The following is an 18,477-nucleotide window of genomic DNA, read 5'->3' as shown; positions in this document are numbered from 1 at the left end:
CGCGTACAAAAACACAAACCACAACAAACAGGTTGGGAAAGGTGAAGTGAACACCACAAATCAGCCATGAATCCCGCCAAGAGTATACTTAGAGATAATACGTTGCCTATTCTAAATAACAAACGAAGGGTGTCTTTTGCACCTGAAGTCACCCTACACAAGATTGATATTGTCGGAAAGAGGAGAAAGACAATCAATGGAACATTCCCCCAGTTTGATTTGCAGGATGTTGATGCTGGTGATGAGTTGCTTGAGGATAGCTCTGACGAGGATGTAAATCAAGGGCAGGTGGAAAATAATGTCGTGGAGAATGATGAGGAACAGACCATGGAACTTACAGGCCAGTTTCTGGTTCCGTTTAATCAGTTTCCTTCTATCCATGATCCTGAAGAGGAGGATATGGAACTTACTGGGACAATCAATCCACCTACTGTTCATAACATAGAGCAGGAGCATGAACAGGAAGAGGATATGGAACTTACTGGGCGAGTTGACACTCCTCGATATGTTACCGTTCCAGCTGAAGATGGAAAGGAAGAGGAAGAGGAAGAGGAAGAGGAAGAAATGGAACTTACAGGAAAGTTCGATATTTCCATACCTGTCCCGGCACAAAAAGTTCGAGAAGAAGAAACTACCGAGAAAATGCAAGAAGATCAGCATGACCAAGCAGAAGAAGAAGAAGAGGAGGAAGAGGAAGATATGGAACTTACAGAAAAGTTTGACGTTATACCCGCTCCCGTAGAATCAGTTCAAGAAGAACCACAACAACGCAAAGACGAAGAAGGTACAGTAGATGAAGAAGACATGGAGCTCACAGGAAGCTTCACCGTACTGCAACAAGGTAATGAATCAATATTAGACATCACAAAAGCGAAATCAGTTAAATCTTTAATCAAGTCAATTGCTCGCGATGAAGATGATGTTAATGGATCAATGGACATCACACAGGAAATGGAACTGGTTATGCAGCATATCCAAGAATTGGAAAGGAGCCAAGAGGATCATGAGCTGCAACAATCACAACAGAACAAAGAACCCGTTGAAACAGAAGATAATGAACCAGAGATGGAGATGACTCAAACTATTATTCGTCCTTTATTGGCACCAATTGAAAATGACGAAGAAGAGGACGACCATGACGACGGCGACGAAGAAGAGGAAGAAGAAACGCCACAAGATATGGAGATAACTGAACCTATCGCTTCTGTATATCAAGAGTCTATTGACTCAATAAAGAACAAAGACTACGAGGATGAACAAGTAAACAACCTCGACCAAGAGAATCAAGAAGTAAACAGTAATCTAAATGAAGATGAAGGACCTCCAATGGAATTAACTCAAGCCTTCTCCACAATTGAATCTAAACAACAGGATGAATCTGCTCCATTTTCACAACCTGTGGAATCAACCATGGCGTTTTCAAGTATCAATGCAAATATGGAAAGAAAATTGACTGAAAGTACCACACATTATTTTCAACCCATGGAACTCACTCAAGTAGTATCACAGATTACGGAGACTACACCACAAGAAACCACGCGGGCATCTCCAGAAGATATGCCTATGGAAATAACTGAACCTATATCGAGAATTATCCAGTCTACGCCCGACCAAGATGAATCAATGGAGATAACTCAACCAATATCTGCAACTGCAAGATATCCACTGGCCAATGATATGACTTCCGATGCTGATAGTTCCCGCATTGAAGAGCATGTAGTCACCTCCAAGATCCCACTTGCCGAAGTTTCAAGCACTCAGGAATACGAACAGGACGAAGATGACGAAGAATATGATGAAGATTACGAACCAATTAAATTATCACAATTTTTGCAAGATATAGGAATCCAATTCTATGATGATCGTGAGCTTGATCTTAACTCGTTCCCTCGGTTCAGCAACCCTGATCAGCTGAATATCACTATGACCGACTACATCTCGTCCATTCCCAAATTGCCCGTGCTTCAACTATATGAGTTCAGTAATTCAGAACTCAACAAGAATTTAATGGATACCCGAAACTTGTTCAATGCGTTCAATACTCATATTGAAATGAATAACCCTACAATGTTCCGCCAGTATTATAAGCTGGACGAGCAGGCTCAAGCACAGATGAATCAGCGATTCGCAAGAGTAAGAGAGTACATGCGCCAACTGAGTCATAAAAAGTGGTATGAATGGAGGTATAACATGATTAGTGCATTGTTGGACAAGAGTCGGGAACGGTATCTGGAATTGGTGAATGATCGACAATGTTTGATTCTGGACATCGATCAGTTACAGAAATTACGGTTGAAGTTTCATGGATATCTTCAACAGTTGAGACGACGCTTGACTGATTTGAAGCAAGTCACACTGCAAATTGGCAAGATACCTGCAGGTGAATTGGAAAAGTTACTGATTGAATTAAAGAGTCATAAATTGAAAATGGCAGAACTTGGTAATAAGATTGTTGATCGGACGGGTGAGCTTGAGCGTATTAATGTGAAATTGGCGGATATTGGGAATAAGCGAACGGAATTGGTGCTGGAGTTAAGTCAGGCTCAGCAAGTTGTACAAAAGACGAAATTGAATGATAAATCAGAAGTTATTGCACGTCATTTAACCTTTAAATTTTTACAACAAATTACCAAGCTACAATTTGTCAACGAAGACAATGGAGTTTGGGAGTTTATTTATTATCAAGATATTAAGTGTAGGTTTGATATCAAAAACAATCAAATTGAATATTCATTGCTGGGGTCAAATAACTTCAAGAATAAAGAATTATTGTCATACGCATTACATTTACCAAGCGAAGGAACAACTATAACTGAAAAGTTTAATGATTTCACCAAGAATTATCACTGGTTAAAAACTTTAGACCATGAATTGTTTATGTTAAATGTTCAATATCAAATTAAAATTATTTCAGACTCGACCGATATCATTCAATTCACCATGGAATACTTTAACTTCGTCACAAATTGTAAAGCAAATGTAACCTGTCAAATTCCAGTTTCAAGCTTGGCAGATTATCAAATGCATGCTGTTGCCGTGGGTCAAGTATATCGCTACAAAAGAGGAAACAATAGTGCTGTTGATATTGCAACCAATATCCATACACTTTCACCAATGTTCTCTAGAATTACATTAAGTACTTAGATAATACACACCTAATTTAATGAGTGGCCCCGAGGAATATCGTAGCTCCCAAACATACAAACATAACCAATACACCCCAAATACTCAACGCCAACCCACCATATTTACAAAACTTCTCCAATGTATCCAATTTAGTAGCATCTCCCAATGGTTTAATCAACAAGAACCCAAATAAACCGGGAAGGATGAATGAAATGGAAGTTGAACCGGTAGATCCAACAAATGCAAGAACATGGGCTAATGACGTTACTGTAATGGCCACCAAATATGACAACATCACAATTATAGTAGTTATTATATAGAATCTTTTCGATGTGAGTGGGACAATTATTGGATCGTGTCCGTCAGTATCTTGAGCACCTTCCATGGGCGTAGTTGACACAAACGATTCATTTTGAGCTGATTCAGAATCATTCATTGATTCAATGTCTGATGTAAGGGTAGTGTATCCCTCACGTTCATTTTGTCGATCGGCTTTTCTTACCTTGTACTCGGCCACACCTTGGGTGATGAAATGGTATACATGATTCATGGATCCTCTACATGGGTGACACTGCAATGGGAATGATAAACTAACCATAAGAACAATACATAATCTTCCAATCAAGGACGAAATGGAGCTTTTAGGGTACAATGTGATAATGTTCCCATTCACGGTATTTCCAAATGTGAGGTACCCGAATATCCCCACAATCAAATATGATACTAATGCAGTACAAATCGAATTTCTGATAATGATGTTGGATTGTCTTGTTTGAGATCCGTCCTTTTCGCAAGGTTTCAATTCGTTGATAATGGCAAACATATTCTGATGACAGGTGTATGCAAACACAAAAATGGGGAATGATGATAATGTGGAAGTCAAGGAAATTGGACCAAAGTAATCGATGTGCTTTCCCGGTACGTCAACATCACGCACAAAGTAATGTTCCAACACTAAACAAATCAAGTAAACCACGGAAAACAAGGCAAGAAACGAGGCATACTTTAAACTGTCAAGTTTCTTAAGGTACGACAAAGGAACAATAATCACCATAAACACGGAAATCCAGAAATTTCTCGCCATTAAGATCGATTCGGGTTTCACTTTAGCTGATTCCATGATTTTCGGCATTAAATCTCCGATAACCACAAGATATGAAACACCAACACCAAAACATTTAATGGATATGGCTGAATCAAATACAATTGATAATTTCGGGTATGTCAACTGAGCCAAACTGAAGTATGAAACTGCTCCTCTTTGATCGGTATACTTGGCCACTTTATTTTGTAAATATAATCCAAATGCTGATGTTAAACTCGACCATACGATAAGGATACATCCAAAGAGTAGACCGTTAGCCTTGAGCCCAAATGGCATGGCAAGGATCCCGGCTCCCACTATAGTATTCAACAAGTTTATTGTGCCTGATTTTATAGTTGCTCTACCCATAGTGAATGCGTGCGTGTGTGTGTGTGGGTGTGGGTGGTTGGGTGTGTGTGTGTTTGTCTAGAAAATGCAGTAATTAGTGCCAGCGAGGGAGGTTGAAATATTATGTGAATTCTTAAATGTTACAAATGTCTATTCTGTCTGTCTGTGTAGTCTTATGTATGCTATTGCATTTGACACTTTTCCAAGATTGAATTGAATTGATTGATTGATTGATTTATGTTTACACTATGACGTTATCTTTAGATCATTCAATTTCACAAATTATGAATGACAGTAATTTTTTTTTTCTACTGCTGGTGGCTTGGACCAAAGTGGGGAGCTTTTCTTTTTTTTTTTGGCGTTTCGAGTTTGGCACAGGCGCACGACTTTAATGTGCCTCACGTAATGGCTGACATTATATCTGTACTTACATGTTAATCAATTCAAACCAAGTTAGAATACAAATAGAAATAGTAAAACAGTTAGAATATAAATATATATATATATATATAAAGATAGAAAGATAAAAAAAAACAGAATTCAACGACAAACATATGAATAACCATGCACAATAAGTTATATTCCCATTTTTTTCAACTACTATGCAGGCTTTCTCCTAATAGATGTTTTTGCAATAACGAAAATTATGTCAACTTGGTGGCATTCCTGGTAATTTCTCTGTATAACGCTTGTATTCTCCTCCTTAGAATATCAACCAACCGATAAGGAAAGAGATAAGAACTAACAATAAAGCAACCGGCATGGAAATACCATTGACTGGTTCAGTATTATTGTCAAACGCGGCTCTTCTTTGTTGAGCCACAGCTTGAGCGGTAGCTCTTTCGTTGTCGTCCAACTTAGAAGACAAACTGCGAACTTGATTAGCCAAAGCTTCCAATTCGCGTTGTAATTCGGGGGAAGCTTGGGCAGCAACTGGAGATCTCTTTTCAACAACTGGTGCTTGCTGTTGTTGTTGAACTGGTGGTTGGAATGTAGGTTGGTGGATTTCTCTTGGGGAAGGATCGTGTACTTCTCTCTGTTGAGGTTGGTGTACTTCTCTATTGAAGTTATTTAAGGCTGGTTCATGGTACACTGATCTTTCGCGAGCACTACCGTTACCATTGAATTCGGGCACTGGACTTGGTTCAGGAAGAGAAGATTCGGTAGTTTGGGTGTAATCAAACAGTTCATCGGCATCTTCACCAATACGGTAGTTAACTCTCAACTTCTTGGAAACCATTTGCGACTTGTACTTGGCTTCCAAAGATGGCCAGTATTCACCAACTTTACTGGCATCGTGTATGTCTGGAGCTGGTAAGGACACCAACAAGAACTTGTCCTTACATTTGTAGTCAGCTGGTAAAGGTTGGGAAAAGCCTTGAAGAATCACCGAGATCTTCATGGATTCTCCTGCACGAAGTAAGGACGCATTTGGACGAACACAGTATAACTTTGGGGCGGTGGTCTTAACTTTGAACGCCAAGGGAGTTGGGGAAGAATTATATAAAGTTAAAAATTCCGTGGTTTGTTTCTGAAATGAGCCTATACTCTCGTGTTAGTAATCAATCAATCAATAGATAACTTAGTGCCATATGTGATGGTTAACATACCCTTGAACTCTAACGTGTTTGGTGAAATTTCCATCTTGAAACGTGTGCTCTGTTAAATAGGGATAAGTTTTAAAATTCTATTCTTGGACAAAAAAAAATGTAAAATCGTTAAATAATTTTTTTCTAAGCTGACTAGGTTGTAGTTATACCCGTTGATTAATATACGAATCAATTGAATTAGTAAAACCTATTCGAGAAAAAGAGTCCACTTTAAATGTTGTTGAAGCTGGTAGTTTCTCCTTTATGAGGATTTCTTTAATTTTTTGTCCCCTGTGCTGTCTTTTGTTGGTGCGTGCCTGAAATTGTTTTTACCCTTCTGGGGAATTTATTGCAAGTTGGAGTGGCTACCTAAAGTAACCAGATCACTTTTAGGTTAGCACTAACATAAGTGCTTTTTCACATGGCCACAATAACTTCTCCTCTCTCTTGATAGTTTTTGATGTAGACCTCGTCTATTTGTTTCATGTCCCTCCCCCCCCCCCCCCCCACCCATAAAAAGTGACATCCACATTGGGATATCATCACATGATCGCACATATATCTTAGTTTACTACACTTAGCTATAATAGGAGACTACAACGGGTTAATCCCCACCTCAACTTTTTCAATATGAGGAAATTGCACAACCAACATAGAACCTTTTGCTTATACTACATTTGTCTGCTACGGTTAATATCAACCAGGTAAATTTATTTGTCTACGCTTTACTCTTTCGTAACTCGCTTGTAAATTAATTGGAGTGCCAACTTCACAGGGTTCGCGGCACATGCTTCTAACCGAATGTTGGGGAAGCGGGGAGGAGTCGGGTGGTAGAAAAGAGGCTTTTTGCTGACAACCTCAGATAATCTTGAGTGGAAAAATGATCTATAAGTGATCGACTTTTAGACCGGCTCATAACACTTTTACTTGCTAAAATAAGATTTTTCTATCGTGATTAATGTCCCGATTTGGATATAAATTGAAAGTTCATAATTTTGCAACAAATTCAACCAGTAAGTATAAAAATACTTAGAGATATACAGACCGCAATATTCAATACTATTCCCAGAATAATTCATTTATCAAGTGAAAATAATCCAACCAACTATATATGATAACTGATCAATGGCAATCCTAAAATGCACTCATTCACTATGAAGTTGCTTCGGATCAAATTTTCCGTAACGTTCCCCCCTCCCCCCCCCACACACTTTTTTCGCAACTGAATCAATTCGGTTTTTTTTTGCCGCCAACTATATCACTTCTTCTTTAATCCACTTCTAATTCATCATCATATCCACGACCTTGACCGATCTAATGAATAGGTCAAAAAGTTGGAAATCATTCAAGCAAAAATTCGAATCACTCCGGAAATCAGACGCCTCCAAAGAAAAAGCAACCAAAGCTTCTTCGCACAAGCACACCGATGATGATAGCGAACTTCAAGACCTCCAACAACTTCAGCAAAAACGGCAAAAGAAGAGAGAACAAAGTTATCACCTTAGTCTTCGTACTATTTCCCTCCCTGAGCTAACATTGGAGAATAAACTGACACAGAATACAACTAATTTGTTGAGCTTGAGAGATGTTCCTCACATTCATGATGAAGATGGAAATAGTTTGCTTGACAATGATGAAGACTTTGCTATCATCTTTGATCAAGAGAAGGAAAACAAGTTTGGAGAAGATACAATTAAGAATAAACCTGGTTCTGCTTTTAATATTGGCAAGATCTTAACGGCTACTGTCAAGTTAATTGAGGAAAAAGAGCCTTACACGATTACACTCGGGGAGTATTGTGGTGTTCCTCTGAATAGATCTGTTCTTTCTTTTAATCCTTCCCAGCACAGGGCAACAAAGCTTCAACTATCCAGCTTCAACCTCGAGAATGGAGTAAATAAAACACTTCCACAACAATGGCTTGTTTGGAACTATGACAATGACAACATAAAGCGTGTTTTCAAAGTAGTAGAAACTGAAACCGAATTGACCAATTTTATAGAAAAGGAATTATCCAAAAAAGTTCACATTATGAAAAGGGGACTTGTTCCAAATACAAAGTACCACGAACACGGATACCTTGTAAACTTGGAATTGAAGAACATCACTACTGACAAATTACTAAAATTAACCCTATTTATTGTTTCAAATAGAATATATGATTATGAAACAACTACTGGGATAACGGGGATTTCATTCACCCAGTCGGATGTATATACAAGAGTTACGTTGTGGTTTCATCCAAACTTGAAACCTAGTTACGATATTATCAATGAAGTAAAGAAAGTTACACGAGTGTTGTTTTCATGGCTTGCAGATTTAGGAAATGTACATGTGAGACAAGTTACCTTTGTCAACAATGATACTAGCGAGAAAACAGTTGTTGATTGTGGGTTGGTTGCAATTTAAAGGTTATTTATTGCTGATATATAAAGCCAATTGATATGTACAATAGAGTAGCCATGTATATAGTTCACCTAGTAGTCATCCCCTCTGGTAACCACTTCCTTCTTGTGTGGATGTAACAATATGGTATGTTCGAATTGGGCAGTATAACTTCCCTTCTTATCCACCAAAGGAGCATAATCTTCGACGATACCAGCTCTAACCAATTGATTCAAAGCAAACAAATACTTGTCTTCACCAGCACGTTCCAAGTATCTTCTACACCAAGGCAAAGTACCAAAATTTGCCTTGATATTATCCAACAATTCCTTGGCTCTTTCCGATGGTGGACGGATAGAGTCTGATTCTGGCATATAAGCATAATGAGAACACTCGCCCTCAGTAATGACGTACCCGTTACCAGTAGATCCAAAGGTTTCAATAGCAAAAGTTTCCCCTTCTTCCATCTTGGTCATGTCTCCATTAGGAACAATAGGCACGGTCTTACCGGAATGAATAACGTAATCTCCGATGTTGTGACCATTCAAGTTTCTTATACATTTGACTGGGTAAAATTTTCCGTTTTCTTCAACTTCATAAGATTCCATGACTTCTTGAATGGCAGCACCAATATCATTCAATCTAACATCTATACCTGATTCTTTAATCCCAGTGTTGGTAGCTTCCTTGACTGCCTGCAACAATGGATTGTACTTTCCTGTATCTTCAAAAGTCATTGTGAATGCAGAATCACAAATATGACCATTTACGTGCACACCAATATCCACTTTCATGATATCATCCTTATGCAACACCATTTTATCTCCGGTGTTTGGTGTGTAGTGCGCAGCAACGTGATTTAAACTCAACCCAGTTGGGAACCCAATACCGGCTTCTTTGGTATGAACATTACCTGAATATGCTCTCACAGAGTTCTCAATCAAGTCTGCAATTTCAATCATGGACATACCGGGTTTAATACTGCTTTGGGCCTTGTGACGAACACGACGGTGGATTTCGGCACCTTTACGGAAATCCTCCCATTTGTTGTTGGATTGACGGTCCAAGTATCGAAGCTCTTCAGAAGTGGTACGGTGGGAGTTGACGTCGAGTGGATATTCTTGCCATTCACCTTCTGGGAAAATGTGGTCTGGGTAGGAGGCGTCTATGGTTGTGATCTTCTTCTTTTTCTTCTTGGGTTTCTTCTTTTTGGAAGGAGCGGCATCAGTGGATTCTGGTTCAGGGGTAACAGAATCTTCAAGAGATAAGTCTTCTACTTTCAATTGGTCAACTTTGGGTTCGACTACATTAGCGGTAGCTGCTTCTACTTCGGCACTCATACTATCTTTTGCGATGTTCTTGGAGTAGTAGGGATTGAAGTATATAAAGAAAAATTTAAGATGAGACTAAACTGTGATTAACCAAAAAAAAAAAAAAAACAAAAAAAGAAATGCATTCAACTACAAAGCAAAGAAGAGGTTGCAACATTTACAGCGAATACCATACGAGATTGCAAATGACATCCAGGACTGCTGTTGTTCTCTAGTTTCATTCTTTAACTAAGTGCCAAATAAAATAAAATTATATATTAGCCAAGTATTATGATCCAGTTCTTGGCCAAAACTGGCTCACTCTCATTCATTCGACCACTCAACACCAGTAGCTCTGCACCCACAGGACTATTCATTGCATCCATAGGAAACCCGGAACCCCAATATGCAAACACGCGTCATAACATAGGTCATCGAATGATGAACCAATTGATCAAGACTTATTGGACTAGTCACATATCTATCCAAGGTAACAATCTTTATAAGTCAAGTAAATACCCTAACATACTATTATTTAAATCAAATGATCTGTATATGAATTTACAAGGAAAACCAATATCGAAACATTTTAACCATGTGCGAAAACAATACCCTCATTTAGTGATATTGCATGACGAATTACAAGTAGATGTGGGTAAGTATCAAGTACGCAAACCAGGAACGAGTGCACGAGGACACAATGGGTTGAAATCAATCAATTCTTATTTGAAAAATGATTACATAAAGATTGGTATTGGAATAGGCAGACCCTCCCATCGAGATGGTGTGGTTGATCATGTTTTGTCAAAATTTGACACTAGGGAGTTGGAGATTATTGATTATGATGTGATTCCAAAGTGTGTTGCAGAATTGGAAAAGTTAATTGAAGATGACTTAAAGAAGTATTCATTAGACATTACGCATTAAACTTCCCCGTGCCCATACACATAACCATTGCCAGGTTTCCAGCAATTACACCATAGAATATAGAGTTTTATAAACTAATTGACTACTGACATCCCTTGCTCGGTTTACAAGTAGAATTTCGAAGAATGCGGGCGATTGTTCTCTTTTTCTTTCCACAATAATAACCCTTGTTGCCTTGTGGCTTCCCCCCTGAAAATCCCTGATTACTAATCAGTTGATATGAAGTTACCCGATTAAATCAACTCGTTTACCGCGTGATTTAATTGCTCATATACAAAACCGATTGCTGCTTTTCCCCTATTGATTACAAATCAAGCGAGGTTATTATTTGAGCCGATTGGCCGTAAAATGCCCCACAAAATATTATTTATAGAGGGAGAGACTCCCCTAAACTCTAAACAACACCCCAAATACTTGCCATCACAATAAAAAAAAAAATTCAAATATAACTCTAACACATTATGAAAGTTGCAGTTGTTTCAGGTTCCCTTGAACCCAATCAATTGACTAAAGTTGCTGATATTGAACTCCCCCCTATTAAACCCAACCAATTGCTTATCAAATCAGAAGCATTCGCAATCAACCCTACCGACTGGAAACACATTGTGTCGCACAAAAGTAAACCAGGTAATATCGCTGGTTGCGATGTCAGTGGAACTGTTGCTGAAGTTGGATCAGAAGTTACAGGATTTAAAGTGGGTGATCATGTTAGTTCGTTCATTCATGGAAACACTCAAGATTTCGTAGGGGCATTCGGAGAGTACGTGATTGCTAACAATAAGGCTATTATCAACTATGGCCGTGAATTGAAACATAGTGATAATACCGAACCAGGTACAATCGATTCATTTGAAGGCGCTGCTAGTGTTACCTTGGGATTAGACACTGTAGCACTTTCATTTGCGTATGAATTAGGAATTGATTATGACAAAACTAAGAATAAAGACAAGTTTATTTTGATCTGGAGTGGTGCTACTGCTACTGGTATCCTCGCTATTCAAGTTGCCAAGCTAATCTATGGTTTACAAGTGATTACTACCGCCTCCCCTAAGAACCATGAATTCTTAAAATCGTTGGGTGCAGATTATTTATTCGACTATAAAGATGCCGAAGTTGTTGATAAGATCAAAGAAGTAGGCAAGGGTAAAATTGTCTACGGGTTAGACACAATTGCTCTGGATGAAACTTTCCAAAAGTTGTATGATGCCACTGAAGGGGCCCCAGAAGTATTTTTGGATTCATTATTGGGCAAGGATGCAAAGCATATTGTCACTGATCCTAAGCGAGTTGTTCATTATGGTCATACCGTTGCTTATTTGGCATTTGACAAGGAATATATCTTGGGTGATGGAATCAAGGTTTATCAAGAGCCAGAAATGGTAACCAAGTTTGATGAATTTTGGACAAAGTACTTGCCAAAGTATATCCATCAAATCAAACATTCCCATTTGTTGATTTTGAAGCCAGGTTTGGAGAGTGCTGCCGAAGGTTTGGAATTGCTCAGACAAGGAAAAATTTCTGCAAAGAAAGTTGTATTTACATTGTAATATTCTTGTTTCTTTTTTTTTTTTTGCAGCTATTATTTACACTTGTTTTCTTAGATGTCTATAAATAAAGAGTTGATAGTAAATTTAAGTGTGGAGCATAGTAATTAAATGTGTAACTGGTCAAAATTTTTCAATTCTTCACTCTTACATAATCGACAAACTCTGAAATTTATTATTGTACATTCGAAATCAAATCATGAAATTAAGAATAATTATACAAGAGTAAAAATACACAAACTTGGTTGTCTAAATCACGGTTGTCTAAGGACTATTCCTTGTCGCGGAATAATACCTTGTTAAAATTCAACATCTTACCTTCAATCTTGCCCCTCATACCAGGAGTCCCATTGCCTCCATTAATCAAATTATTAAAATCGGGAGTTCTCAACAAATTCCTGGCTGCAGCAGAACCAGGCGAAGGAGTAAAGAAATTGACATAATCATTCATGTTGAACCCTGTAGGGGTCAATGTCAATCCTTGTGATGGTAATCCTAACCCTTGTCCTCCACTCATGGCACTCAAGAATCCACCAGGTGTTAGTCTCAGCGATGGGGTGTCTCTATTAATATTGGCTGTGCGTTTAGGAGTCACTGGTGGAGGTGGAGCTGTACTCAGATTGGAAATGGTGGACGCAGCAGATGCTGGTGGCAATGGGGCAAGGAATTGTGGTGGTTGAGTAGGTTGAACTTGTCTCTGCATGGATGTTCTAGGAGTAGACAAGGCATTAGATTGAAAGTAAGGCTTTGCAGGAGAGGGCGATGTTGCCAAATACATTAATAAGTCAGCACCTTCAGCGTCATTGTATGCTCCTGGTTGTTGTGGATGTTGTCCCTGCTGTCCTTGCTGTTGTTGTTGATGCTGCTGCTGTTGTTGTTGATGAGAAACAGCATCAGTGCCATTACGAGACAACATTTGATGTCGTTGAGTAGGTGTTTTCAATCCATTATAAAGTTCTTGCTTTGACAAAGTAGGAGTGGTAGTACCGGGGTTTCCCGTTTGTTCGGCGTCTTCCTTGTTATTAGTCATATCAAGAGAAGGCTTTAATGCATGTTGAATAGATGCTTCTTTAGGACTAATTTCCTGCAACACCATCTTAACACTAGGGCTTGACTTTTTGCGTCTTTTAAGTGGTGAATCATCCAAACCTATTGCGTCACCATTTGTATGTTTCAAAGGCGACGAGGCAAGGTACATGGCTGCCGGAGTCTTAATATGTGTGGGACTTCTACCAGTAGGCGAATACAAATTGCTTACAGTTGAGTTATTCAACGAGTTATAAGTGATTGGACTGGATGAAGGGAAATTTTCACGGATGGGTGAGATCTCTTTGGTGGTGGACGACATTATCTTTTTCAATGGCGACGATCGGTTCAACTTCGATTGAGGCGTGGTGCGGATATTAGTAGGCGAAAGGGATTGCTTGGCGGTTATACTGGCTTTGGAGAGCTTCTTCTTCAACTCGCGAGCGATCTTCTCCAACTCCTCCTTCTTCAAAGGTGTCTTGTTGAGTTTGGCATGGTTGGTGAGCGTGGTAGTTGATGTCGATGTGGCCGGTATTTCGTTTGTCATGGTGTTGTCTTCGTAAAGTGGGTGTTCTACTTCCATGTATGGATATGTTTCGTTAAAATGTATCAAACAGTGTGGGGGTGGTGGTGGTGGTAGTAGTTGGGGACGGCTATGAGGATATGACGATGTAACTAGTTATGAAACTATAACAAGATGAATTAAAAAAAAATACAAACAAACAACTGGTAAAGTGAAGGATAAACCGGATGAAAAATGTGTATGTTGTTAGATACGAACGGATGAACAAAATTCAATTTTATTCGGAATTGAAATTGGAATGTTTCTCAAAGGGTGGGCTTGTCGGGTGAAACAATGGCAGATTGAGAATTAGAACAAACGAAAACGAATTATATCTCAATCGAGTAAAATGAACCAAATGCAAAAAGGAAAGAAACAAATTAGTAATATGAGTCAAAAAAATTTCTTGTATTCCTTTCAATAAAATGCAGCAACCAAGGGAAAAGAGTTGTCTATATACAACTTTAATTTGTGTACGTGTTTAGCGTGGTCTGTTTCAGCTCCTTCGATGGGAAAGGAGGTCTTCTTGAACAAAAAGAAAGGAAAAAAAAAAATTAAAACACGCGTGTAATTTAACACCTGCTAAAAAAATAAACCCTAAATTGCATGCGTCAATTTATCCCGATTGGGAAAAATTAAATTGCAGCAACCTCAGCATCACAGTAACGGTTTCAATTCTGTTGCATTGGCGATTGGGTTCATGTCAAGCAAAGCAATCTTGAGATCAGCATGCAAAATCTGGAGAGGGGGGAGGGACACTTCATTTTGCAGATGATATCGCATTGGTTTCACGTGCTCTATATTGATGGTCAAATCTAGTAATGTAAAGTATAATTAGAAGTTCAAGACTTTCTATTTTCTATTTTGTGTCATATAGTATAATCCGAAGAAATTATTTCCACTTCCTTTCCCCCTCCCCTTTTTCTCCTTCCTATTTTGTGGTTAGTCAAACCTTGGCTTAATTAATCATGCAATCCCATTTATAGCTTAGAACCCAGGTTTTGTGTAAGTACTCCACAACGAATCTTTCTATAACTTGTATGGGGTTTCAACTACACAAGCTATAATCAGAAGAAAAGAAATTAGTTCGTATATTTCTCTAATTCTATATGCAAGCCCTAAAACTATCTCTTGATTTCTAGTTATGCGACACAATGTTATTAGGTTGCTTTTTTTTACGCATGTTTATATTTCTCCTTAAATTATAAATGAGATAAACCAAAAACTTACTCCAAGGCCAAATAAGCTCCAGATGCAGTCATCTATGCCCATCATCATGTCCACCAAAAGGCAAAAACTAGTAAAAGATAGCCATCTTATACCTAAGGACGGGTTTTCTTTAATATTAGAATTGCCAAATGAGATTGTTACCGAGATCTTCTTTCTCCTTAACCAAGTGGATGTACTTCTGCTCATGTTAGTCAATAAAAAACTATATAAGTTGGGACTTACTAAATTCTACCATTCCATATATCTTAATAACAGGGAAATAGGTCAAATTCGTTTTGCAATTCTGAGCCTTATCTATACTCCCTTTCATAGAAAGTACACCATCACCAACCGTTCTGCGTATTTTATAAACAACCTTCCGTGCAATCCGCATAAGCACTTAATCAGAGAAATTGTGACTAACTTTATGCGGCCAGAACAATATAAATTTTTAATGAACTTTTCACAGATTAGAATTTCTATCGAATATGGAGACGGAGCTAACTATGTTTTGAAATATATCAAAGATATTGATATACTGTTAGCTACTAAGTTCAGTCTTGATAGAAATAACTACAATTTTTTCCTGGATGCTATTATTGAAAATAATTATTCGATTAAAGAATTAGTCATTTCTGACAACATCTTTGCAAATTTTTCATTGGATATAATCCCAAAGTTAAAGGGATTAGAAATATTGATTATATCTTCATTTACCCAGGAAGTACTCGATAGCCTCCATGAATTTGGTGTTTCCAAATTACAACTCAAAAAATTGGTTTTGAAAAACTGTAAAATCCCCGATGAATCAACATGTGAGTATTTGTTCTATATTGGTGTAAATGAACTATTCGATCTTGAATGTATCCAAACATTCGGTTATAGTTCGAGATGTGATTCGCTATTTCCGTCATTAACGATGATAGTGAAGAAGTTACGTAATCTCAAACACCTAGATCTCTATTATCACAAGAACTATTATGCTGCTCTAGTTCCTCCTCAGAATAGTTTGACGTCCTTGTGTTTAAATGATTATTCAAACGGTTCAAATTCGATTCTTGTTAGGAATGAGATTATTGCAATTCTTTATAACCAAGAAAGATCATTAACCAGGATATGTTTGCTGAATGATAACTATAGAAATTTTAAGCGTGATGCCGAGATAGATCGGGTATACCGACAATTTAGAAGGGAGGATAATGATCCTCGAGTTTTGAATTTTATTGGAAAGCTTTTGCAAAAGGGTAAACGATTTCCAAAGTTGGACACCATTGTTATAGAAGACTTTTACTATTTGGTGAAAAGAATCGGGACAGAAAATCCAGAGATTGTTTGTCTTGATTACTTTAGTGATACCTATAGTCTTGAATGGTTTAATTAGTTCTCTATATATATATCAAAATGTCGCCGTTACCTTTAATAATTTAATGGTCAGGGTGTGGAATAATGAATTTTCCCGAAAAGACTATCTTACTTTCTACGTACTGTATATTGATATAAACCCTCGTTTCATATTTTGCAGTCATTTGTTTATTTCTTCTGCCGGCGCGGGGTATATACTATAATTGAAAATGGCAATATTTAAGATAATGCTTAAAGCGCATCATGATACGAAACTCCCTTTAGAATGGTTGTCGAACAAAAGAACTTGTGCAATTAACAAAGTATATCCCTCTTTCGTGAATGCTCCAAACAATGAAGAGTTACAACATACAACCTATGGGTTTTTTTTATAACAAGTTATAAGTGGCAACTCTTAAAGTTTGGAAGTAATCCCTTGGAGCACCAATCGAGCTATATAAATTTGAATTAAAGGTGACAAATCAGTAAGAAAGTTCAATTGGTCAATTAGAAATAAGCACTAGCAGTAATAATTCATTCAAATTTCAGTAATTCTGATTACTTGAAACCTTAGTCGTGCAAAGAACAAATTGCAACAAAAATATTATTGAAGTTTGCTAGACAGCCGCATCTGACATGATAGATAAGCCCCAGTTCAAGCCCTTTAAGTTGAATTAAATTCCAACTCATCTCCTAAACTAAATTCCAAAAAAGTTTGTTGCTAATCAAATGACATCATATTGTGGTTGTTTTCCAATAATTGAATTGCCAAATGATATAATTGGCGAAATTTGCGCAATACTTAATCAAGTGGATGTGCTTCTGCTCATGTTGGTTAATAAAACACTTTACCAATTGGGACTTCGAAAGTTATACCATTCAATATACATTGGTTCCACCTTTCCTCGGCTATTGGTATCTGGTCATATCTATACTGCGTTCAACACAAAATATACAATAGTAACATCGGCAAAGGTTTTTGTTTCAGCACTAAGACATACTTCAAATGCTCAGCTAGTCAAAGAAATAGTGACGACTGATTTCGAACCAGATGACTATATGTCTATAGTAAGCTTATTTCCTTGGGTTAATATTGTTCTAGAATACGAAAAGAGTTGGGCTAGATTTACATGCCTTGATCTACGGCTTTTAAGAGGACTAGAACTTACCATTGATAATTATAGGTTTTTTCAAGATAAGGTAGCTGATACCAACTATTCAATTAAGGAACTAACCATGCAATCAGGTGATGGTTTATTTAATATAATCCCTAAATTAAAGGGCTTGGAGTCATTACATATATCTCCCGTAACTACAGAAACACTCATGGGACTTGATCTTGCAGGTGTTTCCAAATTGAAGATTAAAGAATTGTTTTTGCAGGACTGTGGACCCGATTGCGAAGGAGGAAGATTGTTTCACCAAGTGGAGGAACTTTTCAATCTTGACTGTATAAAGTCATTTGGCTTCAGTATGCTTTACAACATGCGGTATCGAGATTTGGAGTCGATTATTCCTCGATTGACTAATGTTAGAAATATTTTTATTCAAGGTGGAATCAATGATTATGGTCAAATTTTGATGGAGCTAAAGCCAAATAGTTTACATTATTTATGCTTGCATGGAAATTCCGTGTACACTAGCAAAGAGAGTAACATTGATTTTCAGCAACTTACGAAGATTATAGAGAATCAGGAGCAATCATTGCTGACATTATGTGTTCTGAGATCTGTTCCTCACTTTATGAAAAATACATGTGTAAATAGATTTCACAATTATGGATGTTGTAAAACTTCTGATGAATCACAACTACGTCTACTTGAGCAGATCTTGGGAAAGGGAAGGAGGTTTCCTAGCTTGGATACTGTCATTTTGAATGGCAGATACCACTTAATTAAGAGGCATATGCAAAAAGGTATTGAGATAATTCCATTACTTATTGGATCTGAGTTGGATAATTCTGTCTAGGTAGTTATAGAAATGTTTCATTCAAGCGATATAGTTTCTGGTGACAATTTTTTTGCAA

General features: G+C 37.7%; 10 protein-coding genes across 10 annotated transcripts; 6 read left to right on the top strand and 4 right to left on the bottom strand. All coding sequences in view use genetic code 12, as the record gives it.

Moving 5' to 3' along the window:
- Nucleotides 1-52: 52 nt before the first annotated feature.
- On the top strand, nt 53-4,819 carry SPAPADRAFT_68579 (uncharacterized protein; the record flags this gene model as incomplete). The annotated part of the gene is made up of 1 exon (XM_007377393.1): nt 53-4,819. One exon carries the CDS (start codon nt 67-69, stop codon nt 3,142-3,144), a length of 3,078 nt encoding a protein of 1,025 aa, XP_007377455.1.
- SPAPADRAFT_63306 (aspartate/glutamate transporter) lies at nt 3,161-4,579 on the bottom strand (the record flags this gene model as incomplete). The annotated part of the gene is made up of 1 exon (XM_007377394.1): nt 3,161-4,579. The coding sequence occupies one exon, from the start codon at nt 4,577-4,579 to the stop codon at nt 3,161-3,163; it is 1,419 nt and encodes a 472-aa protein (XP_007377456.1).
- Nucleotides 4,820-5,261: 442 nt separating the features above from the next.
- Nucleotides 5,262-6,202, bottom strand: SPAPADRAFT_157575 (phosphatidylinositol-binding protein; the record flags this gene model as incomplete). The annotated part of the gene is made up of 2 exons (XM_007377392.1): nt 5,262-6,100; nt 6,169-6,202. The coding sequence occupies 2 exons, from the start codon at nt 6,200-6,202 to the stop codon at nt 5,262-5,264; spliced, it is 873 nt and encodes a 290-aa protein (XP_007377454.1).
- Nucleotides 6,203-7,464: 1,262 nt separating this feature from the next.
- On the top strand, nt 7,465-9,908 carry SPAPADRAFT_68577 (uncharacterized protein; the record flags this gene model as incomplete). Its single annotated transcript, XM_007377390.1, has 1 exon — nt 7,465-9,908. One exon carries the CDS (start codon nt 7,465-7,467, stop codon nt 8,554-8,556), a length of 1,092 nt encoding a protein of 363 aa, XP_007377452.1.
- Nucleotides 8,205-9,901, bottom strand: SPAPADRAFT_63305 (methionine aminopeptidase; the record flags this gene model as incomplete). Its single annotated transcript, XM_007377391.1, has 1 exon — nt 8,205-9,901. The coding sequence occupies one exon, from the start codon at nt 9,870-9,872 to the stop codon at nt 8,625-8,627; it is 1,248 nt and encodes a 415-aa protein (XP_007377453.1).
- Nucleotides 9,909-10,000: 92 nt separating the features above from the next.
- On the top strand, nt 10,001-10,867 carry SPAPADRAFT_63303 (aminoacyl-tRNA hydrolase; the record flags this gene model as incomplete). Its single annotated transcript, XM_007377389.1, has 1 exon — nt 10,001-10,867. One exon carries the CDS (start codon nt 10,134-10,136, stop codon nt 10,767-10,769), a length of 636 nt encoding a protein of 211 aa, XP_007377451.1.
- Nucleotides 10,868-11,200: 333 nt separating this feature from the next.
- Nucleotides 11,201-12,415, top strand: QOR3 (uncharacterized protein; the record flags this gene model as incomplete). The annotated part of the gene is made up of 1 exon (XM_007377388.1): nt 11,201-12,415. The coding sequence occupies one exon, from the start codon at nt 11,231-11,233 to the stop codon at nt 12,314-12,316; it is 1,086 nt and encodes a 361-aa protein (XP_007377450.1).
- Nucleotides 12,416-12,472: 57 nt separating this feature from the next.
- On the bottom strand, nt 12,473-14,427 carry SPAPADRAFT_63301 (uncharacterized protein; the record flags this gene model as incomplete). The annotated part of the gene is made up of 1 exon (XM_007377387.1): nt 12,473-14,427. The coding sequence occupies one exon, from the start codon at nt 13,920-13,922 to the stop codon at nt 12,585-12,587; it is 1,338 nt and encodes a 445-aa protein (XP_007377449.1).
- Nucleotides 14,428-15,438: 1,011 nt separating this feature from the next.
- On the top strand, nt 15,439-16,324 carry SPAPADRAFT_63300 (uncharacterized protein; the record flags this gene model as incomplete). The annotated part of the gene is made up of 1 exon (XM_007377386.1): nt 15,439-16,324. A coding segment is annotated over one exon (341 nt), but the record flags the coding sequence as incomplete, so codon positions are not given.
- An 856-nt stretch (nt 16,325-17,180) lies between these two features.
- SPAPADRAFT_52560 (uncharacterized protein) lies at nt 17,181-18,419 on the top strand (the record flags this gene model as incomplete). Its single annotated transcript, XM_007377385.1, has 1 exon — nt 17,181-18,419. The coding sequence occupies one exon, from the start codon at nt 17,181-17,183 to the stop codon at nt 18,417-18,419; it is 1,239 nt and encodes a 412-aa protein (XP_007377447.1).
- Between the last annotated feature and the right edge of the window lie 58 nt (nt 18,420-18,477).

This window comes from Spathaspora passalidarum, assembly GCF_000223485.1.
Source record: "Spathaspora passalidarum NRRL Y-27907 unplaced genomic scaffold SPAPAscaffold_7, whole genome shotgun sequence".
Lineage (NCBI taxonomy): Eukaryota > Fungi > Ascomycota > Pichiomycetes > Serinales > Debaryomycetaceae > Spathaspora > Spathaspora passalidarum.
The sequence above is the reverse complement of the archived record's forward strand: the minus strand, read 5'-3'. Positions and strand labels throughout refer to the sequence as shown.